The sequence below is a fragment of the Astatotilapia calliptera genome, chromosome 5, assembly GCF_900246225.1.
Source record: "Astatotilapia calliptera chromosome 5, fAstCal1.2, whole genome shotgun sequence".
In the NCBI taxonomy this organism is placed as follows: Eukaryota; Metazoa; Chordata; class Actinopteri; order Cichliformes; family Cichlidae; genus Astatotilapia; species Astatotilapia calliptera.
In genome coordinates this window covers 7,977,414-7,991,415 of record NC_039306.1, presented here as the reverse complement: position 1 = coordinate 7,991,415, position 14,002 = coordinate 7,977,414, and the positions used below count along the sequence as shown (strand labels likewise).

Genomic DNA, 14,002 nt, shown 5'->3' with positions numbered 1-14,002 from the left:
TGAAGTCAGCTCACCTCTTCCTCCTCACCTGATAACTGGCAAAGCTTCTCCAAGAAATGTTGCCAAAAGCAAGATCATTAGCAAAGAAGTGCTGGATTTAAGTCAGGTGTTTTGTTTTGTTTTTAAAATAGGACCAAATTCCTCCATGAGACTTCAAGAGCAATCACTGCTCCTCCACACACTGATGGATGGACCACAGCCCAGCTCCGTCACTGCCTCTTATCATGCTTTCCCTCTCAGTCTGTGCTCTTCCTCTGGATTAATCCATTGAGTAGCTGTCACTCCACCCCTCTCTTCCTCTTGTTTCCCTCTCTGTCATGAGCCTAATCACATGTACACATACTCTACAACTAGCCAAGGCGGATGTCCACAGAGCAGAAACAGAGGGCTAGTGTTAGCCAATGGCAGGCTATAAATAGGCTTCTTGAGTTCATCATTGTCTCTTCGTATGATGGTGAAGAGCCTGGAGGGCTTAGAGGGAGGGAGAAAGGCACAGCATCACTATCTGCTGGCTTTTACTTCTCTCCTTGCATCGGCTGTAATCTCCATATCGGTTTCACTTCTCCTTATCTGTCTCTTTCATAGGGAGATATCTGAACCTAGCATCAATCATGTTTACGAATGAACGAATGAATGAAAAATAATCCAAAATACAAGAAACTGTGACTGTGTTATGATTTACTGAACAGTGGGATGATTTATATCATACCATGCATCAATCTCTTCCGTCTGAAAGGTCATGCGTGCATTTTTTTTTTCCACCAAGAAGGGGAATGCCTTCTACAATTGTTGAATGTCATAGTGCACAAGATCAGCAGCAAAATGTCGGCAATTGTTCTTAAAGCAGAAGCAGGTAAATGCACATGCCACAATAAGCAAAGCTGCTAGTCTGCCTTAATAGACGTACAGACATGTTTAGCTTCAGTTCTTTTTCACATAATGTCTGTTGCTTTTATGAAATTTTATATTTCAACAAACAACAAACTGTAAGCGTTATTATTGTGGGAGCATTTAGGAACCACAGCAAAGTGGGGATTCCAAGTTCTGAGACGCATAGTGCATAAAAGTCTCCAACGCTCTGCTGACTCAACAGCAGAATTCTAAACCTCCTCTGGCATTAACATCAGCACAAAAACTGTGCACCAGTAGCTTCATGGCCAAGGAGCTCCTGTAGGTGTAATGTGTCAGTGGCCCAGTACTTTTGTCCATATAGTGTACATGTGAACTAAATGCAACTCGAGAGAAATATCTAAACTACTGAAGGAAAACGAACGTTGCATCTCTTTAGTAAAACACCTTGTAAGGAAACAGTACAAACCTTATCCTTTATTCATGCTTATCTGAAAGAAGGAATGTGTGCAAGCACTACAAAAACTGGGATGTGCACATTTCCCATTTAAACAAACACAAATGACTTTCTCCCTGAAGAATAATAGTAATGCTCTCATCTAAAGTCAGAACCAAAACAATTAAAGCTGCTCTCAGCTACAACATGGCAGACAAATGGATTTCATTTTTTTTATTTAAAAAAAAAAAAAAAAAAGGTTCATAAATATTTCTAATGGGTTTCTTTATTCCTGCCAAATCACACAGCTAAATGAAAAGTTCTGCTGCTCTTTTGTGCCATTTAATTGTTGGTTTCTCTAGTGCAATCTTACTTCTATGGTTACAAAGAAGGTAAACCTAAAACATATATTTTTTGTCACTGGGACTTGTGGAGGATGTACTTTATATCTTGCTTAGTTTTCTCAGAATTTTATTCAGTCTTTTTATATTCTAATGATTTTCTTTGCTTATGTAACGTACTTCGAAATACATTGTTTGAAAAATAAAAGCATTTCCATTGCCCTGCCTTTCTTCCTCTTGTTCTTCTTTCAGGTGCTCCCTTTAGGGGTCAACAACAGCTCATCTGCTTCCATCTCACTCTATCCTCAGGACCATCTTCTGTCACACCACCCCTCTGCATTTCCTCCATCACCACATTCATCCTTCTATGAGGTCTTAATCATTCTCTCTTGCCTGGCAGCTCCATATTCAACATCCTTTACCCATAATACCTACTATTCCTCCTCTGCACATGTGCAAACAATATAAGCCCTGTCTCTCTGTTGCTTTGACCATGTGTGTGTGTGTTTAAAAATAAGTCATTAAATGATGTTTATCTAATATTTACATCAGTTTTCAATTCTCAAAGCTCTCAAAATTCAACCTTTTACCTCTTCTTACCACTTGGGACAACGAGTGTGCAAACTTACAAGTTGCAGACATTTAGCAATTTGATTCAAGAACACAATATAAAACACATGCCACGACAGTGAATCTTCATTCCTTCTCTCTCCCATCTCTCGATAACTACTCATTATCTTCCTCCTCCTCTTCCTCCCTGCATCTCTCTCCCTCCGTGTCTTTTTGTCACAGCTCCTCCCTCACTTCAACATGGGCCTCCCTCTGTTTCTCTGCTAACAAGTGTCTCTTCTCAGCTCAGCTGTCTCACTGTTTCATCAAACACCCACTGAGAGGAGCGTCGCTTTGACTTGTTACGGGTAAGATAAATCTGAATAATTTTTTATATCTCAGCACTTAATCATACAATTTCACGCTGCAGCACAAATTTGTCTTTACTTTGTGCAAGCAATAAATGCACGATGGAAGTTTTACTTGAAATTGAAATGTTTGGGGTTTTTTTGTTTTTGTTTTTTTAAATTGGGAGTAAATATAATAACGTAAAAGAAGCACTGTAGACATACAATTTAGAAATAGTCAAGAGGCTTTTCCTGAGCATCAGTAGCACTGGCATCCAATAAGAAATAACTGCTGTTTAATATCTAAAAATACCTTCAAACAAACTTTCATTTTTTGAGACAATTTTATGTGTGATTAGAAATAATTAACTATACATAAAAAAACAAAACAATGTTGGATCATCAAAAGTTGTTAACAATGCTGTTGTGACTACAAAACAAATTAAAAGTAGATTATTTGATTTCTCTGTGTATGATAGCACGAACCAGGCATATCTGAAATGTCACATAGTGTGTTTGCCATTAAAATGCTTTGAATTTTTGAAACCCAGAGCGATATTGATGTGGTGTTTATACAGAGCCTCACGTCATTTTATCTGAGTAAGCTGGTTTAGTGCTATCTAAAAAATGCAAGATACTTTGCATTTTACAATAAGGTCTGAACAGCCCTTCTGTTATCCACTCAACCCAGCAGGCTTAAACTGGAAAACAGAAGAAAGAGCAATATATCAGAGAAAACTGGTGCTTCTCCTTTTATAGGAATTGTTGTATCTAGCCTCAAGTGCTGCAGAAGGCCTCTGTCTACTGACCAAGAATGATCTGAACATTATATATACAATGGATGAGAAATATACATAAGCAGCTCTCCTGTGTGTTTGCAGAATGCCTTTAGGGGGAGGAAATAAGTGTGGCTGCTGCCAGAAACCTGTCTACTTTGCTGAGGAAGTGCAGTGTGAGGGAAAGAGCTGGCATAAATCCTGTTTTCTGTGCAGTAAGTATTGAGAACTTAAGGTAATCCGAATCATTTGATCAACAACTTCTTTAAATCATAAGAAGTGCCCGGCGGGAATGCAGAGTATTTGGCATCACAGGAGTAAAGTGAGCATCCACAGCTTTTCACTAAGACATCTCAGTCCTTATTTGGATCCACTGCAAACATGTGACAAATACTTGGGCTTCCTTTTATGGCGAAGGAAGGTACACACACTCAGTCTCAAACACTGAGCAGTATTTATCTGAGACTGCCACTGTGGTGTACACCATTCCCTTCTGTCACACAGACTTTGTGGGTATGCCACAGCTAAACATCTGTTTTTAAAAAAAATGGCGGCTTGTGGTGGGTGACTGCTTTTGAAAGATAAGCTCGTGCTGTAGATGCTTGAGAACTAACGAAAGAAAACTATGTGTATATTTGTTTTTCTCCCTTTATCTCTGTTTTAAGTGGTGTGTAAGAAAAACTTGGACAGCACAACTGTGGCTGTTCATGTGGATGAGATCTACTGCAAATCCTGCTATGGCAAGAAATATGGGCCAAAAGGCTATGGCTACGGAGGTGGAGCTGGCACGCTGAGTATGGATACAGGAGAGGGTCTTGGAATCAAGCCTGAAGTGTGAGAAAAACAACTTCCTCCTTTCTTTAACTGCTGAAACATTCAGATATATAACAAAGAACTCTATAATCAAAACAAAGACTAATATTTTATGTATGTTTGATTTACCACATGATATAATAAAACACACCAAACCTCTTCAGGTTCTGTATTTAAAGCTTAAATGACAGATGAGTACGAGGAAAGAAATACATTGATTTTTTTTTTCTTAATTCCATATGAAAAGCTTTCCCCCCCCCCTCTTTCTCTTCTAATGGCAGGCAAGCTCCTCATCGCCCCACAAATAACCCCAACTCCTCCAAGTTTGCCCAGAAAGCAGGAGGCTCAGATGTGTGTCCACGCTGTGGGAAAACAGTGTATGCAGCAGAGAAGGTTATTGGGGGAGGCAATGTAAGAAAGAGAAAAGCTGCAGTCTCAATGTGCAGTCTTGTTTCAAAATAAAAGTAGATGACGATTTAAAACATTTCTTCCATGTCTCTTCAGTCATGGCATAAGAGCTGTTTTCGCTGTGCCAAATGTGGAAAAGGACTGGAGTCCACAACCCTTGCTGATAGAGATGGGGAGATCTACTGTAAAGGTTTGTGTATAAAAGTATTATCTAAAAGACAAAAATATCCCTGGGTTCAAACTGATTAAATATAGAAAATGCCATTTTTTCTTGTGTAATAAGTGTATAGTACATTTATATTATATTACCATATTTTAATTACCAAATAAAGACATAAACTGACATGTCAGTTTATAACTGACAAAATAATAAAGCATATTAAACACTTCCCATCTGTCTGTTCAAAGTCACTCAACTGAGTAAAAAGACAAAATAACATTGAAAATCACTATGATATCTCTGGTATGTTTGAGTTGAACTGCATGTCCACTGCCAAATTACTTGAGACAGATGCTCAAATGGCAGCAGCTCTGACACATTGACCAAGATTTCATTAAATTTATGCATTCATTTTTTTTAATTTTTTTTTAAATTAACACCAATTCTAATGACAGGCCTAATTGATTTTACGACTGTAAGGCCAATCCAATATTCAATGATCAATGAGGCCAATCCAACACTTTGTGCGATATTCATTAATAACAGGAACATTTCAGTAGACAATTAAGAATATGTTTTCCCACACATTCCTTCCGTCTTCCATCAGAAAGCACTAACACGTTTATGCATTGCAAAATGGTCCACTATAGGCCTTTCTCAGTTCTAAAAAAAAAACGTCTAAGTGCATTCGTAGTAAACCCTTGACAAACAGCAATAAAATTATAATTTCCCAGTATATAGTTAATATTTTATATGCTTAAATGTTGATATCCTTATCAAGCTCATAATTCCAGCATTAGTTCTATATTCTATATACAAATTATGCACAGGATTTCTCATTCATTTTAATTTCCTTTACAGGTTGCTATGCAAAGAACTTTGGTCCAAAGGGTTTTGGCTTTGGTCAGGGTGCAGGCGCTCTTGCTCATTCCCAGTAAAGCCTGAAGCCTTAGCTCACCTGGGACTGACATCTGGTGGGCTCCGATATCACAGCTTCTGGGATCTCTCAGTCAACATGAAGCTTATTTCACTTTGCCCTTTCACTTTAGCTACAGGCAATGAAAAATGAAAGAAGCACACATCAGCAGCTCTTTGAAAATATTCACCAAGCAAAGTCTGCTCCTTACTTGATGTTGCATTAGACTCCAGTGTATACAACCCCAAGTCCAAAAAAAGTTGGGATGTGTACGTGTTATAAATAAAGATGGACAGAAGTGATTTGCAAATCTCATAAATCTATATTTTATTCACAATGGAACACAGAAAAGGCATTACATGCTTAAAATGAGGTATTTTACTTTTTCATTTTGAATTTGCTGGCAGCAGCATCGTTCAAATAATTTGGGATCACGACAGCAAAGGAAGTGCAAACGTAAGACTAAAAAACACAAAGCAGTAGGAACAGAAATTCAACAATCTGGAAAACACTGCATCCACAAATTGATGATCAGCATTCTGAAATTTTACCAGAAAGTAATATACCATCATCAAAAGATTGAGAGAATCTGAAGAAATCTGTGTCCAAGGGACAAAAATGAAAATCAGTACTGGAATCATGTGATCATCAGTAAACTCATCGGGACGACATTAAAAACATAACGGTCATAGATATTGCCTGCATGTACTCAGGAACACCTCTAGAAACCATCGTCTCTCAACACAGTTCACTGTGTCATCCACAAATGCAGGTTAAACCTCTATTATCCAAAGAAGTGCAAATACAGAGGTTACAGAAACAAGTTCCAGACTTGTATGGACCGTTAAAGGAAGACGAGTTGGTACACCGTGGTAAACACGGCCCTGTCACAACTTGCTTGGGACAAGGCTGTGACATGTTTTTGCTGTCAGATTCAAAATGACCACATTTTATTTTAAATTTGTACATTTTCTCAGTTTACACATTTGCTATGTTTTTTATTTTCTGTTGTGAATAAAATGTGAGTTTGAGATTTGCAAATCATTGCATTCTATTTACCTGATTACATTTGCTACATTGACATAAGTGTAGCAAACACATCTACAAATGTTACACTGACATCTAATTCGTGTGCACTCACTGAGTAGTTAACAATTTGGCTTAAACAGCACTAGAACATGTACACAAAAGCAACTTGGCTTATCGAGTGCTAAATTTAAATAACATCTAAAAATAATAGACAACAAGAACAAAAGAAGAAATTATACACTGACAACTGTGAGAAAACAGTCTTAAATCATGCCTCAGTTACATTGGTGCTGAAGCTTTTCTTACTGCCGAATGTTATAATTAATATCTTAAGAAAGGCATTTCTTGCTCTAACACAAAATAAATTTAATGGCAAAAGCAAACAGTAAGTTTGAAAGTTTTCCTTACTTGTCGTAGTGCAAAGTTTTTCATTGTTGTTTTTTTATCTGCTACTCAGATCTGATTAAATCAGCATGCATGTTTATGTGATCTCAAGTGTGCTTGACAATCTTTCTAAATGATTATCTAACTTAACAACATGCCAGTTGTTGTGGTGAACAACAGAGCCATAGTATTCAGCCCCATCTCTGGCTGCACCGAGGAGTTGGCACACTGGCCAAAGCGCTATGCAGCTGTGGTGGTGGTATTTGTACCACCACCACAGATGTGTGAGTCACATCGGCAACAAAACTACAGCAGAAAGTCACGCAAACATCAAGTGTTACAGGGAAAAGCGCAACTCTTTCATTTTGTTGCTATGCTTACATAAATATGCACTAGTCACCAGAATGTTATGGCTAATATTGTGTAGGCGATCCAGTTGCAGCTGAGGGTTTCCTGTGGTGTCTGCTATGGACTGAACTTATTCTCTCCTTCATTCTTTCTTGGCAGTCTGGTGGCAGTTGCAGTCCTGTTTCTTAAAACCAGTGTTTTGTTATGTTTTGTTTGGGAGTGCCATTGCTGTAGGGATTTGTGCCATTTTGGAACAATGTTTATGTGGGTGGTAACATACAGATAAGAGTCAGTACTCAATGCTGTCGATTCAAAAAGCTTATCAATCACACATCCCTCGTCTGTGATTTTAATGGTGCAGCAGTTTGTGTTAAATAGGAAAACCCCACAGATCCCCTTAAGCCAGTTTCTGTAGAAAGCAACAGAGTAGCACTCCATCACAATAAGATGCATTTTTCAATTATCAATAGGTCCGTCTTTAAATTTCTCCATATATTGACGTAATGTTGGTGTACTTGTTATACACTACCATATCACATTAAAAATCCAAGAGCAAAGAAGGGAATATGCCATCATGTGACCACTCAGTGACAGGGCACTCAGTTCTATGTCATATCAGACTTTACAGAACAAGTACTGGCAGTTTATCCACATACACAGTAATAAAACCTGAATCATTCGGTTGACATTTTAAAGTTTTTTGTCTTAGAAAAAAAAACAAAAAAAAAAACAAAAAAAAAACCCAGAAAACACCCAGAGACTAGTGCAATGTACACCACATAATCCCTTTTCATCTGTATTTATCCTTCCTGCTTCCTGGAAACAGTGCTACAAACACTCACAGGACTGCCGAGTCTGCCATATATGCTGTGGAATCAGAATCAGCTGCCATGAGCTAGGAGGGCAACTCAAATCAGATGCAGGGATTGAGTCCTGACTTAGTGAGAGCAAAAGATTATTTCCTACATAGTCCATTTCACATCCTTGCTTCAAAAATAATAAATAAATAATAATAAGACACAGCTTGAATTATAACTGAAAGAGTACAAACACATTGTACTCTTGCTATAGTTTTGAAAAACTAAATGTTTTCCCAGCTTTCAGTCATCACTGGGTGACAGGCCTGGGCTGTCCCAAGTCCCAGTCTTGCCTTTTGATCTGCCCCTTTATAAAAGCAACACATCAAACAAATACAACCATCAATTTAAGAGTCTTCTGATTAAAGATGACTGTTTGTGTCCCATACTTGACAGAGCTTCAACATAGTTACTTTGTCAAATAACTGTTTGTGTTCCAGCAGTCAGGATGTCCACTGGACAGGCGCGTAGCCATTTGACTGACTATACTGCAAACTCATGGCAACCACCCTCTATCCTTTCTGGCTGCTGCAGTTTCTGATATTGACAGCATATATGGAAACAATATAGTGCCCCACTTCTGGTCACATGCGACCAACAGGTGGTGCCCGTTATCCAGCAGATCTAGGCTTTAGCAAATTTACAGCCACATGTTTTAGGCTCTGTGGATGGTTATATCCGGCTCTCTGTGTGAACTCTAGATCAAAGCTGCTGTATCAAATTAGGACTTTGTTAGGCTATTATGTACATGACTGACTTTCAAACTGGACTTTCATGTTTGTTGTACTAAGTGGAGAGTATGTCGGTAACACAAACATCGCCCAGACACAAATAATTTCATGGATTACTTTAAGGACTTACTGTCCTTGTGAGTGTGAACTGAGCACACAAATGTGTGTTCACAAAGACAGCCATATTCATCTGTGTTTTTATTTTGCTTGGAGCACACAAACCCCCAAATGCAAAGCATGCACACAATTGCAGACCGAGACCCAGTATCAAAGAGTGGCAGCATCACACGGTGTTGCAATTTGTCTATGTTTAGTTGTGAGGCCGTGGCCAAATGAACACTGGAAACTGCATTCCTGTCTTAAAACCAAGGGCTTAATGTTGTCTGCAGCCATTATCCTAATCAGACCAATGGGGCCCTTCAGTCTCAAAGGGGACATGGCAAGTCTCCAGTGTCTCTTTCAACAGCCACAGAAAACCTCAGAAAATCATCTGTACTAACAAGACAGACTGTAGGCTGCTTTATAGTTGATTTAACTGAGGTGATGAAGAGGTATACACAAAACTCTGACCAAATGTCAGAAGAAAACAATAACTGATCCCGCCTAGAATTTTAAATAATTTACTTTTGTAAAAACAGACTAAAGATGAAAAATTTATTCAGAATGATGTTGTTTATGCCACTTTGCCACACATTAAAGTTCACACATATTATTATGAAGAACAGAAAAGCGGTGATCTGTCAACACAACACAAGCAGCACAGGCACGATTATCTTGAGACCACCCCCTCTTATGGTGTGTGTGTGTTTTTCTATTTAAGTCTTATTGTGATAGAGAGGAGGGCCAAAAGGGAGCTGGAGATAAATGTTTCACTGTTCTTCTCTCCATCACTTCGTCTTTGTCTGCATCCACAACATCAGCAAAGAAAGGTAATGGCATAGTCTTCCTGCTACACAGAATACTAGCCAGTGTAGTTTTCCCTGTTCTTTTTCACTTTGTAATATATTAATTTTCAATATATAATTTTATTACCAATATATAAACTGCTGGTATTTAAGAAAAGATCAAATAATATTTTTTTTCCAGATAATACTTTGGTCTATTTCAGCAAATAGCAAAAAGTAATAATAATTTAAAAAAACAAAAAAACAAAAAAAAAACAAAACGACATGTATTACAGGTTACCTGAACCGAAGGTGACAACTCCTTTTTTTGGTTGAGTTTGATCAGTAGTCTGACATTCAAAGATTTAAAGTTCAATTACCTACAGGAAGAAAAGCAAATCATGATAGTTCTTTTCTTGTGCAAGAATTTAAAATTGTTTTTCATAAACCATAAAAATAACAAATATGTCAAACAGTAAATAACCTGAATAGCAGGAAATGTATTGCTCTTTTTAAAGCATTACAACAAAGCACTCCCAGTTGTTGATCTGCTAACACTGTTCAGTAGCTCAATAGAAACCTGTAATCCGCAACTAGATTCAGTTCACTCCCTTAAGCAAGAAAAGGCCAAACTGCTTACTTCAAGACAATAAATTATGAAGGGTGTCTGCTTGTTTTGTCTAATGTGGCTATAAGCTAAATATCTGCATGGCTATAAATTAAAACAACAAAGTACTGTAACACAATATGTTACACCATCGATGGAGAAAAAAGAATATGTGTGTCATATAACTTGGTGAACATCAGTCATGCAGTTTAAGTCTGGGATGTTCTAAGATTTATAGAGCCAGTCTATATTTGTGTCTTGATGCTACAAAGCAGTGAGGGGGAAAGTGGGAAATAAATGCTATCAGGAGTGGCTGCCATGTCGAGGGCCTGGCATGCTTTTCCATGTCTGCCATCACTTCCCTTTCATTGTTATCAGCACTGAGAGGCAACTAGATGATTTTATCCAGGAGGCTCAATGAGCACAAAGTAACAATGTCTGATAAATTTAATAAAATAAAAAAAACATTGCTAGATAAAGTAAAGTTTTGTCATCCGTTATCAATTTCATGAATAACCGACCTCACTTGTCGTAAAGAATCTGGTATAACAGGCCTTGGGATATCTCTAATGTATACTTTACCGGTAAGTCTTTTAACACTATACCATTGACTCACCCATTGTGTCTTTCAGTGGTTCCCACTGTCAAGCACTTCAAAAACAAAAGGTTTTATTTTTGTCTTCCAGGGGGAATTGAATAGTCAAGATGCCTGAGAAAGCGTAAGTATATTGAGTTTCTATTATTATTTTAATTGCCGATTGAGAGGATCATTTACAAACAGTAAATAGAATTTCCGTAGAAATATAATTTAAACATGGCAGGAGCAGTCAAGAATTACAATGAATTGAATTTCCTGTCATCAATAATAAAGCACTAATGTTGGCCTTCTGTTTCAACCAACAGACCAGAGGTAAGACTGAACTAAATATATTTACACTTACTAATGCTTCAAAAACAGCCACTTCAATCAGCATTACTGTAGACTAATAAAATGCCACAATATGATTAAAGAAACTGTGCTTTTTGCAGAGGAAATCTAAAATCTCAGCCTCTCGCAAGCTCATGCTGAAGGTGAGTAATCTGCAGCATTTGGCACACAATAATATCTCACTCAGAAGGATCGATCAAATAATTACATTTACTTGGTGTATCGTGTTTCAGAGCTTGATGGTAGCCAAGGCCAAGGAGGAACTGGAGCAGGAGATTGTAGAAAAAGACGAGCAAAAGGCAAAGTTTCTGGAGGAAAAAGCTCCTCCAATACGGACCGGTGGCCTCTCCTTAGCAGAGCTACGGGTACCATTTAACATTCATCATCATTTTGTTGCCACCCACAGACTAAAGTTACGTGTGGTTACAGAAATTACACTGTCAAGAACTCAGCTATTCATCTCAGGACATTACGGGGAAATGATCTAACTTTGCAGATATTATGTGAGGAGCTGCATACCAGAATAGATGTGGTGGACGAGGAGCGCTATGATATTGAAGCCAAGGTCTTGCATAACACCAGAGAGGTAAAAAAACACAACTGTAGCAAAACTAAAAAAAAAAATAAAAAAAAACTAAAATAAATGTATATATCAACATCAAATAGATACATATATATCTGTATGTCACTTTATAATATCTTATTTTGGCTTCAGATAAAAGGTAAGGGGTTTATGTCAAATTATCACCTCTAGATCAAAGACCTGAACATCAAGGTATTGGACTTGCGAGGGAAGTTCAAGAGACCTAACCTGAGAAGGGTGAGGGTCTCTGCTGATGCCATCCTGCGCTCCCTACTGGGCTCTAAACACAAGGTCTCTTTGGATCTGCGAGCTAACCTAAAATCCGTCAAAAAGGAGGACACAGAAAAGGTGAAGTCATGAGAAAGAAAAGTAAAATATACAGACACAGCTACTGACAGGAGATGCTTTGGGCAAAAAAAAGAAATTAATACAGATAATCATTTACTCCCCTTGTGCACAAGATGTGCACATCAGGTCTTCTGCTGATGTTCTCGCCAAGTATGAGTGGCAAACTGTGAAAAATCATATCTCTCATATGTATTCTGTGTGTGCTGCAGGAGAAGACAGTGGAGGTGAGTGACTGGAGGAAGAATGTGGAGGCCATGTCAGGCATGGAGGGCCGCAAGAAAATGTTTGATGCTGCAAAAGGCCAAAACCAGTAAAACAGCTGGCTAACAAACAGCTGGCTAACAAACAGCTGGCTAACAAACAGCTGGCTAACAAACAGCTGGCTAACAAACAGTTGGCTAACAAACAGTTGGCTAACAAACAGCTGGCTTTCATCTAATCACCATCACTTGCATACCAAAGATTTCTGAGCACAAAGCATAAGGGATGCTTGGTGACTTCACATATTCAAGTCGTTTAAATACTCAGTATCTTTCCTCAACACTGAAATAAACAGCATCTCTAATCTCATCGTCCCTGAGTCATCTTGTTTCGAAGAAGTGTTCAGTGATTTCTCTGTTTCTTGTTTATTTGTGTAAGACACAGAAGCATATCCTTTGTAATAAAATAGCTTAAATGAAACTTTACTTCAAAAGCACACAGATTCAGTTCTGTACAGCTGCACACGCGAAACAAAATTACCTGCCAAGAGATAAACGTGCTCAACAGTACAGCAACTGGAAATTTGCAGGCTAAGGAAGCATACAAAGTGCACATACTTACTGTAAGTTTGGTAAGTGAACCAGCAAAGACTAAAACCCTGCGGGAAGAATCAGTCTGCCATGAAGACTCCAGGACAGGAAACTCCAGTTTTAGCTCACTCGAGGATGAGAAACAGAGAAGAATCACAGAAGCAATGGAAAAACACCACTGTCTTAAAAACGCATCTGTCCAACATGACTGGACTTTTTGTGGACGATGAAAACGCCACACGAACCTGGTACTGGAGCTAAACACTGGGCTGGGGACCAGTAGTTTAAATAGACCGCGTCATTGCAGCCTGCGCATGCTCCGTGTAGCCAAAAAAAAAGACGAAAAAAAGAAAACCACCGCCGTTTATTGAGCAGTGAATTTTGCACATGTCCCTGCATAGGTCAATAGACTAGACACCACGTTGTCATTTGCCGACACTAGCCAAGTGTGCTTGTAAGTTCTGGGACCACACCCATCTCTGAAAATATGTTTATCGACTCGATGTGAAATATATGACGACGTGGATGACTGAGAACCTTCACAGACGAAATACCTTTTTCACGGTATTGCACATTTCCGTTTAGTCTTGGACAACTTCTAACTAAAATGCCCACCAAGCAAGTTTTCACAAGTCAGAAGAATATAGTCTCCTTTCAGTCTCACTTCTCTCAGAAAGAAGGAATATGTTTCCAAAATGAAAAGCAGAGAAAATTGTTTTCCCCTGCATGCATCAGGAAAAGAAAAGGGGGGTTCATGTGGGTTGTAACCCTCAGGTAATAGGCCGACTTAAAACAGCTGAAGTTGTTGTTGACCCAACCTGTGCACGGAACCTTTCACCTGTAACCTCTTAACCATCATTTTCATGTGAGCTGGTGCACTGAGTGGTGACCAGTGTGTGACAGTCACTTTTCTTTCT

General features: G+C 38.5%; 3 protein-coding genes across 3 annotated transcripts in view; 2 read left to right on the top strand and 1 right to left on the bottom strand.

Moving 5' to 3' along the window:
* LOC113022035 (uncharacterized) overlaps positions 1-13,349 on the bottom strand; it is a 36,500-nt gene extending 23,151 nt beyond the window's left edge. Inside the window, exons 1-2 of the mRNA XM_026167011.1 lie at positions 13,117-13,349; positions 12,175-12,261 (exon numbers count right to left, since the gene is read on the bottom strand). The gene's annotated coding sequence lies outside the window, so the exon portion shown is untranslated. The remainder of the gene's footprint in view (positions 1-12,174; positions 12,262-13,116) is intronic.
* Positions 2,436-6,583, top strand: LOC113022037 (cysteine and glycine-rich protein 1-like). The gene is made up of 6 exons (XM_026167012.1): positions 2,436-2,543; positions 3,404-3,513; positions 3,964-4,132; positions 4,393-4,522; positions 4,616-4,709; positions 5,541-6,583. The coding sequence occupies exons 2-6, from the start codon at positions 3,405-3,407 to the stop codon at positions 5,615-5,617; spliced, it is 579 nt and encodes a 192-aa protein (XP_026022797.1). The 5' UTR covers positions 2,436-2,543; position 3,404; the 3' UTR covers positions 5,618-6,583.
* LOC113022038 (troponin I, slow skeletal muscle-like) lies at positions 6,600-12,665 on the top strand. The gene is made up of 8 exons (XM_026167013.1): positions 6,600-9,873; positions 11,122-11,154; positions 11,339-11,345; positions 11,465-11,506; positions 11,597-11,728; positions 11,860-11,949; positions 12,118-12,294; positions 12,504-12,665. The coding sequence occupies exons 2-8, from the start codon at positions 11,141-11,143 to the stop codon at positions 12,606-12,608; spliced, it is 567 nt and encodes a 188-aa protein (XP_026022798.1). The 5' UTR covers positions 6,600-9,873; positions 11,122-11,140; the 3' UTR covers positions 12,609-12,665.
* Positions 13,350-14,002: the final 653 nt, after the last annotated feature.